This window comes from Ambystoma mexicanum, chromosome 4q (assembly GCF_040938575.1).
Source record: "Ambystoma mexicanum isolate Mex_15411 chromosome 4q, UKY_AmexF1_1, whole genome shotgun sequence".
In the NCBI taxonomy this organism is placed as follows: Eukaryota; Metazoa; Chordata; class Amphibia; order Caudata; family Ambystomatidae; genus Ambystoma; species Ambystoma mexicanum.
The window spans coordinates 1,273,291,993-1,273,312,794 of NC_090928.1; the positions used below are offsets into that span (position 1 = coordinate 1,273,291,993).

The 20,802-nt window shown below is 49.0% G+C and overlaps 1 protein-coding gene across 2 annotated transcripts in view; it reads right to left on the reverse strand.

Moving 5' to 3' along the window:
- The window catches only part of LOC138468364 (phosphofurin acidic cluster sorting protein 2-like), a 1,643,699-nt gene that overhangs the window by 619,886 nt on the left and 1,003,011 nt on the right, over positions 1–20,802 (reverse strand). For both annotated transcript variants that reach the window (XM_069608896.1, XM_069608897.1), the window contains exon 11: positions 11,298–11,369. In XM_069608896.1, the coding sequence (XP_069464997.1) occupies positions 11,298–11,369 (72 nt within the window). The remainder of the gene's footprint in view (positions 1–11,297; positions 11,370–20,802) is intronic.

Genomic DNA, 20,802 nt, shown 5'->3' on the forward strand with positions numbered 1-20,802 from the left:
CCTTATTATACATACATCAACCTTTTGCTGGTATACTCTCCTGCCAGGCTTTTATTATACACACACACTTAGCTTCACCTCGTATAGTCTTCTACCAGGGCTTTATTACACAACTACTAAACTTCACCTGGTATATTTCACGGCCAGAATATGAAAGAGAACAGTGATCATGGTGACCGAACGTGAAACACATACTTTAAATAGTCATTTAGTTCATATGACAAATGCCATTCATAATGTGTTGGGTAAAATGAGATTTCATTTTTACCACATGCTTCAATGCATACATACGTTTTTATATAAAATTATGACGGGACAAATATTGATGAGGATGTAGCATCCTAACATGATACATTAATCTTATTGTCCACACATTTTGGCCTGGACATACATTTTAAAACAACATAGAAGGTCCCTTCCAACACTACATATAATATAATCACCAAGATCCCGAAGTCCTGTTCTGTTTCATATTTTGACCCACCTGGGTAGATCAGAGCACGGTCCCCACTGCCTTGTCTCTTGCTGCAGCGGACAGCCCGCACCCTGGTTGCTCCGATCTCGTGTCGGTTTCACCCCACGGTCGCCTGCCACGGCTTCCTTGCCTTCAACATAGTGCTCAGCGGTCCCACAGGCTGTGAGAAAAGCTCAGCATATGCAGCTGTAGCCGGTCCGCTTTGAACTTCCCGTCTTTCTTACTCATTTGGCAACAACTAGACAGCTGCGTTGGTCGCCTGGTCTTCGCAATCCTCATTACTCTGTTGCTCTTCCTCGTGTCAGTCATTATGGAGTTACTTTCTGAATGGCTTAAAGGACGTGAATACTGGGCCTCCTGGGAAGTGATCCTCATTACTCCCTGCCTCTTCCTCGTCCTAGTTGCCAACATACTCTCCCCAATGGAAGTTTGGGGATTAATCACAATAGATCTATTAGGAGGTGGGGGATGAGTGTAACAATATGCCATTATGGCATGGGGGACTGAGGAAACTTCCCTGGAAGGGAATGAGGAGCATTTGGTTTTCTCCAACGATATCATCGGGTCTCTCCAAGAGTTACCTACCCCCAGGTGGTCCTCCCTCATATAGCCGCCCCCAGGGTCAGGATCAGGCAGCAGCTGCCGCCCCCTTGTCACTTAAGGGGAGGTCATCTCAGTGAAAGGAGTGATGATATCGTCAGATTCATCACAGTGTCTACAACAGGGGCCTCCATAATGCCTCACTGGCCTCCTCGAACCACGGTTAAAAAGCAGCGTCACTGGCGAAATGGGAAGGGCCAAAGGAGTTAGATGTCAGTTTTCTGTTAAGTTTAACTGCTTTTTAATCTTTATTTAGTGACAAATGTGCTTGAAAATTCACCATCTTGACTAATTTTTTCTATATTTTCTTGGGGGAAGACCCTTCCAAATTTACTTCGAGGGGTTGGTCTTGCTCGCTGCATTCTCCCACACAGTGTAGTATGTGGTCACTTTGAAAAACATTGCCAGGGCCACTTTTATTTCCCAGTGCACACCGTCAGACATTAAAACATTAAAAGCAGCCCTCATTCGCACAAGAATGATATCGACTAGAAATATAACATAAAAAAGATGCACATTGCATCAGTTACAACTGCAGTTGGTGAGGATAGGTAACGAAAACTAGACCATTGCGGTTTCTCTTTTTCCAGGATTTTGGTCATGAGCCTATGGCATCGTAAATTAAGCTGGCCTGTATCTATCAAATAGTAAAGAGTCCCACAGCAAATAGTGCGAAATGCATGGGTAACCTCTGGAGAGGTGGATACTAGTATCTTCTTGCAGATTCAGATAGGAGCCAAAGACTTTGCACATAGCGGCTGTATTGCACTGCCAGAGTGCCAGTCAAACTGCATGCCCACTGGGCAACAACCTGCAAAGTATTTGTTTGAGTTTCACTATTTCAAGAAGTTTAGAGACGCGGAGTGCCAGTAAGTGCAGCTACAGCTACCAAAGTTCGATCTCTGTAGTCTGTTCTCTGCCTCTAACGCCTTGGCATCAGCTGACCACTTGACATCAAATACGCGCAAGGAGCGCGGCGCACTCACGCGGAGTGCCAGTGAGTGAATGCTCCTACAGTTACCGCAGCTGCAAAATGCGCTAGCGGGGGCCCTGGCTAAGGCTGCATTTTGTTGTTTCTTGCTGTACTGTTGGGAGTCGTAGTCAATTTATGCCTCTCGCAAATAGACGTTGAGCTTTGGGAGCATGGACTGCTACCGGGGTGCTAAGGGACCGGTAGCAAAACGCAAAGCCTCACAACTACACAAGCCATTTATTTCTTCCTTATTTTTTCCTTTATCTCTATGGCCTCTACTACGTATGGATTGAGAAGTAAGTCTGTAGCCTTTTATTACTTCTCCCGTACAGCCTGGAAAACTCTATGCAACTTGGGCATATAATGTTCCTTTACAATCTACCGGCTCTGACTATCACAAGCCAACTACTCCCAAACAAACAATCAAATAAAGATTACAGATATTTTACAGTCTGTTGCAGAGCCCTTGGAATCACCAACTGATAAGGAATTGATGTGCCTGGTAAGAGTAAATACCTCAGCTGCAGACGATAGAGGGCCAGCTGTCTATGAACACCGACAGGTTGGCTCCCCGTTACCTCAAAAAACAATCTATTTCTGGCGCAAATGCCAGCTGCTCCCCCATGATGACCGCCCTCTCTGATTCTGCAGACCTTTTGGCTAGACCCCCATCCTTGTTCCTCAATCACGATACTAAATCCCTTGCTGCATCCTCCGATGCCTATTACCCCTCCGCCACTCCTTTAACCTCCCCTGGATACAGGAACATCTGAGTAATACCCAGCCAACAACTCAACCAACGTTTTTTGCACTCAAATGTGTGTTAAACTCTTTAATGAAGTTATATGAAAACGTATTGCTCACTATTACAGAAAAAAAATACTTTCTTGAAGGATATATTTCTACACAAACCAGTCCCAACAGTGACTTAAAAGTCTCTACTAAATATGAACTTAGCGAGTCAGTGGTCCAAGTACTAACATCCCATAATCAACAAGAGCCCCGTTCACCTATGGACCACTAATGGCACTAACTAAGAAACTCATCACAAGGTGCTGCGAGGAACTGTTCATTAACCTCAGTAGCTGAGGTTTGCTCCCCTAAACTGCAGAATACTCATCCAAATTGGAAGAAAGCTAAGTAAAAGAGCGGGGAGGGAGCAACAATATTAAAATCACCCCTCCTCCACCACTATTAAATACAGGAGCTAAGCAATTGATACACAAATTAAAACTTTCACCAATGGAAGTGAATTCTGCTTCATCATTGGATTCCTCTGAAGGGAGCTTGAACCACGAGATGTCCTGTGGCACACGGTCGTCATCCGCCTGTCCACAAAAATAAGACACCTGTGCTGGCGGACTTCTAGCACCTCGCTCCAGGATCAGAAAGTGATAGAACGGGGCAACGTGCTGGTCTTGGAAGCAAGACCACGCAGAGCAACAGTTTGAAACCCGGATCCGCGCTTAGAAACCAAACTCAGGCATTAAGCGCGTTATAAATAAAATAACGTAAACCAACAACCACAAAGATAAAACCTAGCTGCTTCCCAGGATCCAAAGATGTGCCTGCGGGAAGGTCATTTAGAGGATGATACCATACAAGAAGATGAGTGAAATCCATTGCATCCCTCTACATATTCGATACAGGAAGATGAGGAAGACCTGTAATCAATGGAACTACTGCTTCCACCCTTGACGAATAGTACTCATGGACGCCCCGTGCCGGGCCCTAGCACTTTCACACCTTGGAAGAAAAAGGTATGCAAACGGTGAAGACTAACAATATTCAGGGAGACTCTGCAACTAACTGCAGCACTATGCACTTTTTTTATAAAGCTTCATTTTTCAGATTTTCAATTACATCCATTCTTATAATCGTTACAAAGAAGCATTTCCATGAATGTAAAATTACACAACAAAACAAAAGAACCGGGATTAAGAAAACAAACAAACAAATTGCGGCACATGGTCACCGGGGGCGTGGAAGAGACTAGGGTACGCTGCACTCCCATCCATTTGCTATGCTTCCTATGAAGTCCGGTTTCACAAGTGACTATGTAATCCTTAACGCATCCGAGAACAGGGAAACACCACAGAAGCAATGGTCGATGGAACACATGTTGACCGTCTTTGACAAACTCAATAAATGGAGACCATGTGGACAAGTATTTGGCATAGGTGTTGGGTACTAATTCAAAGATCTTTTCTAATGAGAGATTTTCACAAATCTTTATCCACCAGCACACTATGTGGGGGCCGTCAGGGGCCCTCTACAGTAGCACAAGTGCCAGGCGTACTGCATTCAATAGATGTGTTATAATTGTGCCCCTACGCCCTGAAACCGGGTAATGAGCTTCCTCATCGCTCCCTCCCGCACTTTAGAAGAAAAATGCCCACTGCTGGCAAGGACAAACAAAGTTACTACACACTATGAAATCATATCAAGAAGCGTATCCGGGCTACACATCGGCATCTGAAAATGGGCGAAAAATATTTTCACGCCAACATTTTAAATTGACAAAATGTTCTTTTAATGTTAAACGAAGTTCCATGCCTCAGACAAATTGTCTCCAAAGATTTTGGCCTCATAATTCCCACTAAGACCCCCAACCCAAGGACGATAGAACTGATCTGGTACATATCCAGTTCTCCTGAAGCCTATTGTTATGGAACAAGCCCCATGTCGATAGAGCCAAGCTTGCTTGGGTCTTCTACAAATTCACAGATATAATGACAAACCTGGCCAGCAGAATGTTACCTTTGCAGATCAACCAAATTACACCTCCAATTGGGAGGATTGAGACTGGTTTTGGTTAGCTTGGTCAAACTTGCTAGAATCACCCAGAAACGTCTCTTTAAATGTCTAGGAGATTGCCTAGCAGATTTGAATGAGAAGTTTATCAAAAATTATATCAGCAGGTGAATTACAATTGCATCTATGCAGAGGACCCTACTGAGTCATGAGTCATCAGGGACATGATTGAGTCAAGAACTACAGGACAAAGTTGGAATCCCATAATGAAATGAACACATGCGATCTGCAGCGAACAAATAGCACCACACCCGATGGTATACCCGCTAAACATACATGGAAAAGAGGGAAACAGGCTTCCACCACGGAGGATATTTTTATTTATAGATCTCTATTGAATCGCTGTTTATTTTTCACAGTGGTTGTGTCATGCGCTTCCACGGCGCGGTATCCCAATGGTTCCTATAGCAATGGTGGAAGCATTGCCACACACAACATAGTGGCCGCAGCGCCCTTTCCAACATGGTGTCCGCAAGTCTCTGTTTCGTTTCCGCTTCCCAGAAACACTACAGCTGCATTACCGATATCAGGACAGGACTCCCAATGCCTACCACGTCACAACTTCAGGTATTCCTGTCATGGAGGCTCCTATAATTTTTCCGTGCTTACTCCGGTTCCTGCTTCCTTGTTTTCCCCCTATGTGTGTGTGTCCTGTGCTCCATATGATCTCCGGTTGCTGCTCTGCTTCCCATCCCACATGTGCCTTCTTCAGTTGCCGCGCTGCTTCCCAGTACTCCTGTGCCTTCTTCAGTTGTTGCTCTGCTTCTCAGCCCTCCTGTGACTTCATAAATTGTCGCTCAGCTTCCCAGTCCTCCTGCGCCTTCTCCAGTTGCTGTTTTGCTTCTCAGCCGATTTCCTTTAGCCTTGCTTTCTTCTACTGCAGTCCTTGTTCAATTACGCTTGAAGCACCAAAATCAGTCTTGTCTTCTCTGAGAACACCTGGTCTTCCGCTGCTCATCCTGATCATCAGCAACCATTCCACTGTGGAGGAGGGTTTTCTTCCCCAAGAGGGTTTATCTTCCGGAGGTTTCCCAGAGGTTCTCTCACCCTCTGGTTCTACTCAGACAGGAGGGGCTGAGGCTCTCAGTGGAGATCGTCCACAGTTCACCAAGGCTAGAAGCAAAGGCAAGATCAAATTATCTTGGATTTTAATATAGGAGGTAGACCCCCCAATACTCACTTGACCTCTAACAGACTACATTACATATCCTCCAGCTAAAAATGGAATCATAAAGTGGTGGATCGATTTAATAACCACATTTATAAGTCAAATACATCTAAGTGAATGGGATCGACCAGAAAGTTTTTCTAACTTTTACAAAACTCAGTGTCAAAGTTGGAGGGTAAAATCCAATGTTTTAAAACCAGTACCTTCACCGCCCACCTACTAAGTATGATGAGGTCTTACATCAAAATAAAAAAGAATATAGACGAAACCTGAGACACTGTAGAAGAACGTTCGCTGGTCTAGGAACGATATATTAAAACTAAAGCATGGGTATAAGAATTGGGTTAAACATGATATGATATGGCATTTATAACGTGTTTCTAGACGCGACTAGACCTCAACAAATCTAACTTATTCCAGCGAAATTCAGAATACATGTTGTAAGTGCTCACTACTGTAAGAAAACCAAGGGTGTTTCTCCATCAAACCCCTTGAGATCTTTTTGTATGACCGGAGAAGGGTCATCATTGTTGGGTCCAGAATCAGAGAAGGAGAAGGAGTCTCAAGGTGAGACATGGAATCCCCCTTTCAGTAACACCTCCCTACCCGACCTTCCCTCAGTCGCCATACATCATTTCAAAACCCATACCGTTAACCCCTCCCCAATTCCAACAAGCACCAACACGTAAGAGAGGAAATCACATATGTCACCCCGCGCCCTACAACAACAGGACTACCCCCCTTTTCCCGACCATATGTGATCCGGATTTTCCAAAACTCCCTAGTAAAAATGACACTTCCCAGAATCCCTCTCCTCTGTTCCTTTCTAAAGCCACTGAGACGAGGAGCAGAGAGATTGGGAGGGTGAGGATTACCAACAGGGAACCACAGACAACAGACTCTCCCCTTACTACAGCAGACTGTCTCGCTAATGAGGACAGGCAGAGTCAGGCATTCCATTCCAACCACTCACACCTGGTTCTAGTTAAAACTCCCAGGAATTATAAAAGGCGGAGCAGGAAAGCATACTGTGAGCGAGTTGAAAATGTTGGAAGGTGCAAGACGCCAGAGGAAGACCACAAGAGCTGCAAAGACCCTGGGAGAGCTGGAGGAGGAGAAAACCACCCTGACACTGGCCTTGTGAGTCCAGAGGAGACTGCACTGTGGAGAAGGAGCTGTACCTCCAGAAGGCAAGACCAGAAGCAGCTGGGATTGTCCGACGGTACCCACAGCAAGACTCCTCCCCTGGGCCAGTCTGGCGAACCCAGGTCTCTGAGGGTCAGCGAAAGAGACCCTGACCCCAGCACAATATCCCCTTTTAGCTCATGCAGCTCCCAATGCCAAATGCCGTTTTGGGGAACTGAGAAGTGGGAGCAAAATCCCGATAGTGCATTCTGGGACTGGAAGTCCCAAAACTCTTTTTGAAAACTGTGAGGTGTGAGAGGAGACTCGAGCCTGGCGGAGGGTAGTCTTTTTTATGAACTTTGTGAGAGGGTCCAGACCCGGTGGAGGGTGGCCCTGCAAGAATGAACTTTTGTGAGTAAAATTGGTACCAGAGACAAAGTGGTCCGGCGCCATGTGGGCGCTCATTCGAAGGTCTCTGGCTGGTACCCCTCTCCTGAACAAGGAAAGTACTGAGCTAAAAAGACTGAGATTGTTGAAACTGCAAGTATAAAGAGGCCCTAGGGGAGGCCAGATAGAGGTGTCAAGGTGGTCATACAAGGGTCAAGCCAAAGCCCTTGTTTAATTGAAAGACTGAAACATTGCAGAAATCATTGACAAATGTGAAAGTGTGAAACCGACTGAGGGAATTGTGAAACAGGCATTTGCGCCGGCTGAGAGGAACGCTGTGCGAACTGTGGTTTTGTGAAGCCCGCACTTGCCATAGGCTAACAGAATGACCCGGCGAAGACGTGATCACCCTTCGGAAGTCACTGTTTAAAATTGGCAAGTGCTTTGGAAGCCCGGCTGAAGGGGACCCAACTAAAACTAGATGGTTGTTTAAAAAGACATTGAGACTTTTGAATATTACAAATGAGGAGATTGTGATTGGAAAGCGGTAGTGAACCCGCCTGAGCGATGTCACGAGAAAAGCTGAGGGGAATGAATCACACTCTCAAGAAGCTAAGTGAATTATATTGTGACAAGTATGAATCTGACTGTTCGCAGTGAGTAGTTGGTCTGAGCCCGACTGAGGGAGGCTGACAACAGAGAAGGATTGAAGCCCGGCTGAGGGTGATCTAAGGGTTTAGGGTAATCGCCCGACGTGAAGATTAGCAGAAGGAACTTTTGTTTTGTTGTTTTTGGCAGATCCGGTCCTCTGAAGGAAGAGACTTTGCATGAGAAGAGACTTGAGCACAAAAGGCCCTCGTATAGAGAAAAGGAACTGTAAGCTCGTGCCAGAGAAGCCCAGGAGTGTGCTGTGCCCAAGAGTCCCGCCTTGTCCCGTGCTAAAAATGTGGGGAAGGGAGACCCCGGCCATAACATCCTGACTTATCAATTTGTGAACACTACTTTCTTTTTTCTTGTGAACATTATCCCACACCATTTTGTAGCGTAGCGGTAAGGATTGGCAATCATTTCTTTTAGTATAGACCCTTTATATTTGACTAGACTCCACTAGGACTGTATTATTATTATTTGATGGTCGTAGCTTGCTCCCATCTTAGATTTAGGTTTAGATCAGGCGTTTATCCCACCCATTTTACAGTTTAATAAACACCCTTGAACTGTGATCATTTGTGTCTGTCTTACTTTGATACCATCCCTTCCTTACACTACCAATGAAGATATGTGCTTTTGGGGAATTATCAACTCTGTTGATCAGAGTCAATTGAAAATTACAGCAAACCCCATATCCGAGTTGGTTTGGAAGCAATATTACATGTACTCAGAATCTGGGACATGTCCACATTTTAATTACCAACAAAGTGACTCTGAATAACTGCTTACCTTTGAACGACAGGATATTGTCAATCTAATTATCAAAGCAACACATTTGAGAGCCCCTGGCCTAGACGGGATATCCAATCTCACCTTAAAAGGTGATCCGGAGATGTGGGCCCATATTTTATCAGACCTCTTTAAATGCATTGTCTGTAAGAAGCACGTACCATCCACGTGGCATATGGCCTACATTGTTCCTATACATAATAAGGGAGACAGGGTGAACCCCAGAAACTACTGCTTTATACCGTCACTGGATGTTCCCAGCAAAATGTTTGCATCTATTCTGCTACGTGAACTATTTTGAGATCCTAGACAGGAACCAATCCGTTTTTAGAAAAGGTTGGGCGCTTCCTTGAATGGTTTAATCATCTGCTTACTTCAAGGACCGACAATAGTGAAATAGAAACTGTTATAAATGGCCTTAATTGATTTAACCAGGGCCTTTCATAAGGTGAATAGGGACACACTGTGGTATAAATTAAATGCCTGTGGATGCCCAAGACACCTGCTTTACATACTAATACATCTATAATCTTGAACGCAGGTCCAAATCAGATTAGACTGGGAAGGCTCTCTAACTGCCCCTATTCAGACTTAACGAAACCTATGCCAAGGCTGTGTTCTGTTGCTGCCTCTTTTGAATGTATGTGCGGCAGACGTCTCCTCTGACCGTAACAAGGAGAATGCTTTCCCACCTCGCTTAGGGACACTACAAATGCAACCTCTTGCTTGCGCAGATGATTTCATTTTGTTAGATAAGGATGCAACGCTTAATTAATTCCTTTGATGATTATATAAAGGACTTAGAAAAAAAGATTGTATTACACATCCAAAAAGTTGCAACACTGTTTTGCTAAAATGGTACCTAAATAACATTGAATTGGAGAAGGGGGCCTTGTGGAAATATCTTGGGTTTAAAATAAAACCTAAACATTGTAACATAATTGAATTAATTGAGATGCCTCCCCGAATTGTATCGCATGCATCCTAGATGGGCAAATAAAAATGGAAGTATGGGAAATTCTCCTTCTTACCCATTATAAAACTTTACAAAGCAAAGGACATCCCTGCCCTGACGTATGGAGCAGAATTCAAAGACACCCCATTTCCTTGGGACAGAGTTGAGGGCAAACTCTGGCATTGTGCATCAAAGTTACCCTAAGGCGTACCTGTTTCCGTACCTAGATCCGAATTGGCTCTTACTTCTATTAAGGCAATGGTAGAGTGGAGAATGTTGACTCTTTATGCCAAGATTTTAACACCGGTGCCTAAGTCTCTGTATTCAGATTTATTTGGGCTGGTATCACATGGTACATGCTTGACTCTTCACTCTTGGATCCAGCACTGTTCCGACATCCTGGCAAGGATACATGTAAACAAAGGATATCTAATTACTTATCCTTTATCTGAGATGCAAAAATTACTTCGGGAGGACTGGATTATAGCCTCAGAAAAGAAAAATAAAATACATTGTTTTGTCACCTGGTCTATGATGAAAGGAGAGTAAACCAGTTATCCAGCTATCTAAGCCAATCACCAAATGCCCATTGTCTTTATATTTATTAAATTTTATATAGCGCTTTACACCAAAGCGCTTTACATTACAACAACAAGAATACATTAGAAGCATAAGTACTGAACTTGAGTCAAATAATTGAGAACAGTATGCAGAACAATTTGCAGAGAACTATGGAATAAAACCAGGATGGGGAAAAGCAGGAGGGAAGTCATAAGGAGCTATCAGGAGGGGGGAGGAAGAAGGTGTGATTTTAAGTAGGAGCGGAAGGAAGAGTAAGAGGAGAGGGAGAGATACAGAGTTCCAATGTAGAGGAGCTGAAAGGTACAGAAGGGGCACAAAGTGAGGGTGGAACAGTGAGAAAGAAGAGGTCAGCAGAACGGAGGGGGCGAGAAGGGACGTAGAAAGAAGAGGGAGGAAAGATAGGGAGGGGCAAGATCATGAAGAGATTTAAAAACGAGACAGAGGAAGCCCTATGGGGCTCAAATGGGAATGGGGAGCATTTTGTTCCAGCGCCTGGGAATGGGCGATTACCGGGTCCGGCAAGGCCGTAATGACCAGGTACCACCGGCAGCCGTGCCTGTATTACAGGCACGGCTACCGCTGGTCTTGTAATGAGGCCCATTGTGTCTATTTACAGCAGTAACACGCGCGTTGAGTGACAAACATTTTGCATTTAGCCTAATGAAACAAGCATGCGTCAATACCCAAGGAAGGGGGCACATGCACTTGCATAGTTACCCTATTGAACCATGACACTGATGCAAACCGTAAAGCATTCAGTCGAAGCAGATAAACTCACCAAGGCTGCAACTTCTGATCCAGTCTCTTCTTGCAGTAGGGGGGAAGCGCCTTTTCTTTTCTCAGCATCTCCCTTAAAGAAATCCAAAATACACACAGTGAAACATGGATATTTTGGTACCTGCTTGATAAGGTGTATGCTGTTAATTGATTACCTAGAAATGGTACACAATGGGACACAAACAAATCATTGCATATTAAACTCCTTCCATTGGTGATTAGGGATTGTACTCTGCGCTGTAAAGTTTCCTCCACTTAGCTATCGTGCTGCGCACCTATGCAGAACGGTAGCTTTCATTTGAGGTGTAAGAAGAGGCACAGACCCATATGAAAAATGTCCTACTCCTGTAGCAAGACTAGAAAGATGCATCAACCCTCAAGTCCGAACACCATTACCTATAACAGCTGCACATCATGGGAAACCCTACGGCAGCTCTGCCTGCTGGTGTGCACTTCAGTGTCCTGCCGCTCTTGTGGGTTCTGGGTTGGCGTATTCATCCTTCGCTGGCCCAGTCCCGCAGTGGGCTGGGCGGGGCAAGCGAGTAGACGAAAGAAGCTTGCAAGACTGACATTTTGTAGGACGTGTGCCCATTCTGTCCTAACCCAGAGGGGGCATCTACCATTTCCAGACTGCTCGGGCACCTCTCCCACTCCTGAATCTGCCTAGCATATGATGTTTGTGCTTGTATTTGTAGTTCAATTTATTTGTATTATATTTTGTATTTATTTGAAGAATATGGATATCAACTTCGATCAGAAAAAATGTACAACAACACATTTACAGTCGGTGGAGGCATTCCCAAGAAGGGTGCCTGTTCAAAAATGCAAAGATGAGAAGACGTGTTGAGTTAGTTACTAAGGGTGTAACAAAGGGGGGGACAAAACAGGTGACTTACAAAGATAATGTTAACCTGGGGGAATGACAAGTGCTGCAGACTAAATAGGAGTACAGTGCAAATATACAAAAGTACATTGTTTGGCAGCACTGGAAGGAGTGGTGGGGTAAGTTAAGGAGGATGGGGAAGAGGTTGGGTGAGCTGTATTTGGGACAGTAGGTGAAATGTATGCCAAGGTTTGAAGAGACCCAGTCGGGCTGTCTTTGATTGTGATGGACAGCTGGTTCCAACAGAGCATGGCGAGTAGGGAGAAAGAACAGAAGCGAGAGGGGGCACACCAAGTGCATGGAACAGTGAGGTTGAGTGCTGAGGAGGAGCAGAGGGAGCTATATGGTTAGTAGACCGAGATACACTCAGCCAGAAATGGAGGAGCAAGACTATTGATAACTTGGCAGACCGGAGAAGTCATTTGAATAGGGAGCGGTTGTGCATGGACAGCCAACCAGTGTAGTGTCAGAAGGTAGAAGTAGGGGAGTATGTGGATAGGCTGTAGATAGAGCAGTTCGCAACATTGAGGAAGGCCAAAGAGTGGGCACCAACGGTAGTCGAGATTGCTGAACACTAAGGTGGAAAGTAGAGATTATTTTGTAGTGTTGAGTAGGAAATCCAGGAATCTTCTGAATGTTGAGAAGGCTAATGAGCAGTGGAGGTTGTGGCTGTGATGAATTGTTACAGTCTGAGGAGTCTATCAAAGCAGATCCCAAGGTTGCAAGCCTTGGCAGAGGGAGCAAGAAGGTCAGACGGGAAGGAGATAGAAGAGAGGACAGTAGGGATGGCGCTGGAAGTCGGGAGAAAGAGGTCTTCCGTTTTCAGCGAGATCCGCATCAGGCAGCGGATAGCTAGTGAGTGACGGAATGCAATGAGACAGTTTGTAATCTGTCTGTGATGGCTGATGTGAAGGTTGGGAAGGAGAAAAACAGCAAACAGGTGGTAATGAAAGCCAAAGGATGAGATAGGTCTTACTAGGGGAGAGATATACAGAGTGAATAGCAGAGATCCTAAGGACTGATACTTGAGGGACGCTGACAAGGAGACTGGTGGCCTCAGAGCTTTGTGAGTTCCTGGCGATTTTAAAGGATCGATCTTCCAGGTAAGAGGCTATCCAGGCAAGAGTAGATTTGTGAAACCTTAGGTCCTAGAGTGAAGAGGAGAGGTGTCAAAGGCGTCAGAGGTCCAGCAGGACGAGTATAAAACAGTTTGGTGAGCATCAGCGAGAAGACTGGAGACATGCATGAGTGCAGTCTTGGTGGAGTGCTTACTATGGAAGCCAGATTGAAGTGGCTCTCCAATATCATCAGTGGTGGGTGATGAATTTTTTTATTGGAAGGGCGTGAATATTTCGCACATATCTGAGAGCGAGAGAGTGTAGCGAGGAAGCTGGAACCAACTGTGGGGGTTCTGGGGGACTTTTCCCCATGAGAACATTTTTTTAATAATGGCTTCAAATGGTGCATTTCTTTCCATGACAAATTGGGCAACAAGCCAGACAGCTTGAGATCAGTTTTGTAGGGTAACTCATGAAAACGTCCAATAGATGCAAGTCACCAACAGTGCACAGGAGAATTTCCCAATGCATTTTCATTATGCCTTGCCCTATAATGCATGCCAGTATAAAAATATGTTCCCACTGGCTGTGCCCATACATTTCCATGCAGGTTGCACCATACATGCCATTATTCCCATATAAGAACATACTGATGTTTGCTTAGCGTGCAATGCCAGTATCCCTTTGCAAGAACATAATCGTGTTGGCTTTGCCATAAAAAATGTCACGAGCAACATCCAGTCAATAGTGCCTGGTAAACGGGTGCAAGGATGACCATGTGTAAGCATGACAGATGTCCCTAATGGTTACTCCCCTTTGCAGAGCCGTAGAGGCCAAGATTCCTCTCGTAGAGTGAGCCCTGTTGCCAGAAGGCAGTTCTTTGCCTGCAGATTGATAGCACTCCGCGATGCAAAGGATAATCCAAAGCAATAGGGTTTGCTTCGAGACAGGCAAACCTTTGCGAGACAAAGAGTGGGCCACGAACAGCTGGTCTGACTTCCGAAACTCAGATGTCCTAGCAACATAAAAGCTCAAAGGACTTTTGGGGTCCAATGGAACCGCTCCTCCTCTTTAGAGGGATGTGGTGGCGGGTAGAAAACCGGTAGATCTATGGTTTGAGACAACTGGAATTCAGAAACCACCTTAGGGAGAAACCCAGGTCTTACTTTAAGGGGAACCTTTTCCCAATTGAATCGAAGGAATGGGGATCGCTAACTCTCCTGGCTGATGTAATCGCCTCTAGGAAGGCTCTTTTCAAAGATAGCAGCTGCAAAGAACAAGAATCCATGGGCTCAAAAGGAGGCGCCATTAAGAGTGTTAGAACCATGTAGGTTGAGGGACTCTGGATTCGGGTGGGATTCGGGTGAAGTACCCAACCTTCCAACTAGGTCAGGAGATCCGGGTGCCGAGGCAACCAGTGAGGTGGACAGATGGACAGATCCAAGAGATCGGAGTTCCACGTTCTCCTCGCCCAGTCTGGGGCGATCAAGATCATGGTTGCTTGAAACCTCTTCAACCTCCTGAGAACTCATGGAATGACAGGAATCTGGGGTAAGGTGTAGTGGAGAGGGAAGGTCCCAATCCACAAGGAACCAGTCCCCAGTGCACCGTTTGTTGGGAATTCCTTCAAGCAAAAATGTCTGCACTTTGTGTTGGACTCCGCGCCAAACAGATCCACCATTGGGTACCCCAGCGGGAGAAGACCTCCTCTAGGACTTCTTGGCACACTTCCCACTCATGTGAGACCATGCTCTGCCTGCTCAGAGCATCCGTCAAGCTGTTCTTTGTCCCCGTCAGATGAACTGCTGAGACCGAGATCTGGTTCTCCAGCAACCAGAACCACAGCTGCATCGCCTCTCCTCAAAGGGGCAGAGATTGAGTGCCCCCCCTGCTTGCTCAGGTAGTTCATGGCTATTGTGTTGTCCGTCAAAATTAGGACATGCTTCCGTTTGTGAGATGGGGCGAAAGCCCTCAGGGCTAACCTGATGGCTCGCAAACCAGCATGTTGATGTGCCACCTGGCTTCCATCGCTGACTAATGGCCACTCACCTGCAAGTCTTGGCAGTGATCCCTTCAGAGACGCATCCGTGACCACTCGGGCCTGCGGCCATGGAGACCAGAAGGGTTCCCCCGCTATGAGATTGCCATGGACTGTCCACGAGCTGAGGTTGTGGACGACTTGGCTGGACACCGTGAGAGGATGGAACAAGTTACTTACCTGTAACTGTTGTTCTCCAGCATGGGTCTGGCATGGATTCACAATATTCCCCATCTTCAGGCTGGGAATCCTCGGTAAAGAAAAATCAGTATCAGTTTCGTTTCTGATCTGTCTTTCGTAGTAGTAAACAATCACTGATCTCTGCGTCATACTGACCACAGCCAATGACTGCCATCTCCCTAAGCCCCGCCTCTGGCAGCCATCTTCAGATTTGGTAGCACGTGAAGTGGCAGTATGACCAAGTGAAGAGCCGCAGAGAGGTAGGCGGGAGGGTTCGCATGTGAATCCATGCCAGACCCATGCTGGAGAACAACAGTTACAGGTAAGTAACTTGTTCCTTCTCCAGCATGGGGTCTGGCATGGATTCACATGCTCATGAATAAAAGAATACATAGCAGTACACACATGCACAACCATGGGAGGTGGCAAAGGCTCAACATTAAGCATTACATCCAAAACTCAACATTAAGCAATTATTACCTCCTCACCAGGCTCACCTTAGGCGAACCGGTTGCGCAGCACTGCTTGGCCGACCCTGGACTCCTCCCTGGAATCCCGATCGACGCAGTAGAATTTCGTGAAGGTGTGCGTCAACCTCCACGTAGCAGCCCTGCAGATGTCCAGCAAGGGCACACCAGATAGGAACGCAGTGGTAGCTGCGATCGCTCTGGTGGAATGGGCTCTCGGGCGGCCAGGCAGCGGTCGGTTCGCCAACCGATGACAGTACATTATACAGCCGGAGAGCCATCTGGAAATGGAAGCCTTCGAGAGAGCCTTCCCCTGATTGACAGGTCCAAAGTTCACAAAAAGTTGTGACGTCTTCCGAAAACTCTTCGTGCGGTCCACGTAGAACTTCAGCGCTCTAGCCACATCCAGCGAGTGCAAAGTCCTTTCAGCCGGCGACGAAGGAGACGGGAAGAAAACAGGCAACACCAAGGGTTCGTTGAGGTGGAAGTCACCTTGGGCATGAAGGAGGGGTGCATCCTGAGCACTACCCTCGTGTCGTGAAAAGACAATTACGGGGGCTTGCAGGAAAGGGCCTGGATCTCTCCCACCCGTCGTGCGGAGGTGATGGCCACAAGAAACGCAGTTTTCCACGACAAGAACTTCAACGGAGCTGAGTGCAGAGGCTCGAACGGAGGTCCCATGAGCTTGGTCAGCACCACGTTGAGCTCCCACGCCGGGCCGGGGCCTTCACCGGCGGGAACGATCTGAACAGTCCCTTCATGAATTCTTTCACCAGACGATGAGACCACAAAGACGTCCGTCCCGTGGTTCTGGTGTATCGGGAGATCGCAGCAAGATGAATCTTGATGGAAGCGTGCACCAGTCCAGCCTTGGCCAGCGTCAGCAGGTACGGCAGTACTTGAGGAGCCGTAATCCGTAGAGGGTTAATCTTCTGTGCGTGGCACCAGACAGAGAACCTCTTCCATTTGTGTCCGTAGCATTAAAGAGTTGAGGACGACCCTGGCCTTTGCAAGAACCTCTCTGCAGTCGGCCGGTATGTCGTAACCTCCAAACTCTAACGCTGCAGGAGCCAGGCCTGCAAGTTCAGCGACTTCGGGTCGTGATGGAGGATGGCGCCTCCTTCCCTGGAGAGAAGATCCGCGTCCACTGGCAGCTTGATTGACGGGGACGCTGACAAGTCCAGAAGGTCCGGGAACCATATCTGCCTCGGCCACGCAGGTGCGGCGAGGATCATCCTGCACCATGACCTCTTGAGCTGGTTGATGAGCCGGATCAGCAGCAGCAATGGAGGGAACGAATATAGGAACAGGCCCTCCCAGGGGAACGAGAAAGCATCACCCATGCTCCTCGGCTGGGGAAACCTTCTGGCGAACCTCTGGCACTTGGAGTTCGTCGCCGTCGCGAACAGATCGATCTGGGGTGTGCCCCACCGTCGGAAGAGGCGGTCCACTAGATCCTGTCGTAGTTCCCACTCGTGGCACGAGCGCAGCTCTCTGCTGAGCGAGTCTGCGATGGTGTTTTTTATCCCTGCCAGATGAAACGGCACCAGAAACATCCCTTGGGCGACGGCCCAATGCCACAGATCCTGAGCCTCCTTGACCAGGGCTGGGGATCTGGTACCGCCCTGCTTCCTGATGTAGAACATGGTGGTGGTGTTGTCGGTGAAGATCCTCACCACCTTGCCCTTGAGGGACGGAAGAAAGGACCTGAGGGCTCAAAACACTGCCCGGAGTTCCAGGACGTTGATATGGAGGGACTTCTCTGTCAGCAGCCAAAGGCCTCTCGCGTGCAGGTTTTCGGTGTGCGTTCCCCACCCTTCCAGGGAGGCATCCGTGGTCACTGTCTTCTGGTGGCCCGGGGTCTGGAAGTCCATGCCCGCCGTCAGATGCGTGCGGGTGCCCCACCACCGGATCGCTCGTCGGAAGCTCTCGTCGAGTGTGATCCTGTCCTCGAAGCTGCCCGTCGTCTGGATCCAGCGAGCGTCCAGGAACTCCTGCAACGGGCGCATCCGAAGCCTGCACAGGCGGATGAGATAAATGCAAGAAGACATCATTCCGAGGAGGGATTTGATGGACCTCACCCTGGCCACGTCCGCAACCAGCATCCGCTGCACCTTGCCCGAGATGGCCCTCGTCCTTTCCTCCGACGGAGAGGCCAGAAGCGCCACTGGGTCGAGTTTCGCTCCCAGAAACAGTGCGTCTTGCACGGGCACCAGGTGGGACTTGGCGTAGTTTATGGAGAATCCCAGGTCCGTGAGTAGTTGGACGGTCCTCGCCGTGTGCTCCGCGGCGAGCTCCTTTAACTTTGCTATGATGAGCCAGTTGGCCAGGTAGGGATAGACGTGGATTCCCTCCAGGCGCAGCCGCGCCGCCACCGGTGCGAGGCACTTGGTGAACACCCTGGGTGCCGACCTCAATCCGAAGGGAAGGGCTCTGAACTGGTAGTGACGCCCTTGGACCACGAATCTGAGAAACTTTCGGTGTCCCTTTAGAATGGGGATATGGAAGTAGGCATCCTCCAAATCCAACGACGACAGGAAATCGCCCTCCTCCAGTTGACCCAGGGCGTGCTGGAGGGTGACCATCCGGAACTTCTGTGCCTTGATGAATTTGTTGAAGTCGTCGTAGGTCCAGGATGGGACGCCATCCTCCCGTCTTCTTCTTCACGAGGAAGTATCTTGAGTAAACTCCGGAGCCCCGAAGCCTCTTTGGGACGAGCGCGATGGCGCCTTTCTTGAGCATCGCCTTTACCTCCAAGAGAAGTTGAGGGACGTGATGTTCCTTCCTGGCCACGGGGGGGACGCGCGGGCTCTCCTTTAGAAACTCGAGCGCGTGACCCTGGGCCAGGGCGTCCAGCACCCAACGGTTGGTGGAGATGGACTCCCACACGCTGACGAAGTTCGCCAGCCGGCCTCCCACCGGGGTGCTTCGGTGGGGGCCCGACCCCACGGTCGGTTCAGTCCTGCTTCGACAAGGCTTTGCCGCCTTGCCCTCCTTGGCGACGACGGCGGGGTCCGCCCGACTTGCCTCGTCCCCTGTAGGCTTCTTGCGATGACGAACGGGCCGCTTGACGATAGGTGGAAAATCCGCCGCCGGAACCTTTGGAGGCACCCTGCTTGCCTCCGCCACTCCGAAAGGGCGGCTGTCGTTGCTGGAGAACACCAAGAGCCCGGGCCGTCCCCGTGTCCGTCTTGATGGCTTGTAGGGAATCGTCCACTGTTTTCCCAAACAGGTTGTTCCCGTCGAACGGCATGTCCAAGACTCTGGTCTGCACGTCCTGACGGAAGTCAGTTGCCTTGAGCCATCCACGCCGTCTAAGGCACACGCCGTTGCCCAACTGGCAAAATCCAGTGTCAGCGATGTCCGTCGCTATCGTAATGGCGTGGTCCGACGCCACTTCTCCTTCCTGCAAGATCTCTAGGGCCTCCGCCCTCTTGTCGTCTGGTAAGGGGGGCGATTTTGTACCACAACTCCCTGTCGTAGCGGGCTACGATAGCCAAGGCGTTGGCAGCCTTAATCGTCGTCACTGCCGATGAGATGACTCTGCGTCCCATTGTGTCCAATTTCTTTCCCTCGCCGTCCGGCGGGGAGGTTGACGTAGAGGCCGAGGCCCCTCCCGCTTTCTTCCTGGCCGCCGCGGAGACGACCGAGTCCGGGGTCGGCTGTGCCCGAAGGCAGAAGGGGGCCGCGTCCGGGACCCGGTACTTCTCGTACCGGTCCCTTCTCGCAGGCGTTGTGGATGGGTTCTTGAGGAGGGCGAGACCCTCATCCCAGATATCGTCCAGTAGAGGTACAGCGAGGACCGTCTTCCTCTTGGTCTTGCGCCGTTGATAAAGGAAACCTTCCTTCTTCTTCTCTTCCGGGCAGAGCTGGAAAAGCTTGGATGCCCTGGCGATCATGGCATGAAACGATCCAATCTCGTCGGGCGGGGAAGCCCGGGGAGGAGGTGACGACGGGAGATCCTCGTCGTAAACCTCGTCGTCTGTGCCCGTCGCGGCCGTGTCAGTCCCCGTATCATCCCCACAGGTTGTGGACGGGAGGAGGGCTGAGCAGGGCGCGATGGTTGAAAAGGAGGTGGAGGATGAATCCTTCTTCTCTTAGGAGGAGGACTCCCTGAAGGGCCTGGCTCCGGGTCCACCGTCGGGAGAGGTTCCTCCGTTGGTGGTAACGGCAATCTCATCCTTATATCGGAGCATAAGGACTGTATAGCCAACAAAATGGCCGCCGAGTTGTCTTGCGGCACTGGTTGAGGGGAGTCCGACAGGCGGTCAGGAGCCCCGTCGGCACGCTCTACGTTCACGTCATCTCCTACGTCGGGGTCCCTCCCGACGGGCTGGTCTTCTTCCACGCCAACGCCGTGGCTTAAGACTTCGATCAGCTCCTCCTCAGAGGTTGAGGCCGAATCCACGACGACCTCCTGCCCCCCCTTTTTCTTCTCCGTCGGAGGTTTCACGGGGGTCCTGTCGATGGGCATGAAAGAGGACTCCCTCCGCGGTGGCAGGGAGACTCTGGGCCCCGAGGTCGCCACCACTGGTGTAGCCTCCACAGGCTGAGCCAGGGCCGCCGCGACTGTCTCGATAGAGGCCTTGGCCGGATGGATTAAGGCTTTCACCACCTTAGGTGCGCTCACCGCCTTCTCCTTGGGGGGAGGGTCACCGCATCGCTCCCCCTCCGATGGGGCCTTCGAGCTCGACCGGGGCCTCTCCAGGAGCTTTGCTGGGTGCTCGGCCTTCCTCTTACCCGAGCCAGAGCGTTGGCTCATGGTTGATGGCGCCGGGGAGGATGCACCATGCCTGGCGCCCGTAGATCCCGACCGTTCGGCGCTCCCGGTGCCAGCGGACTCGCAGTGCTTGGCCTTCTGTTGGACCCCCGTCACCGGG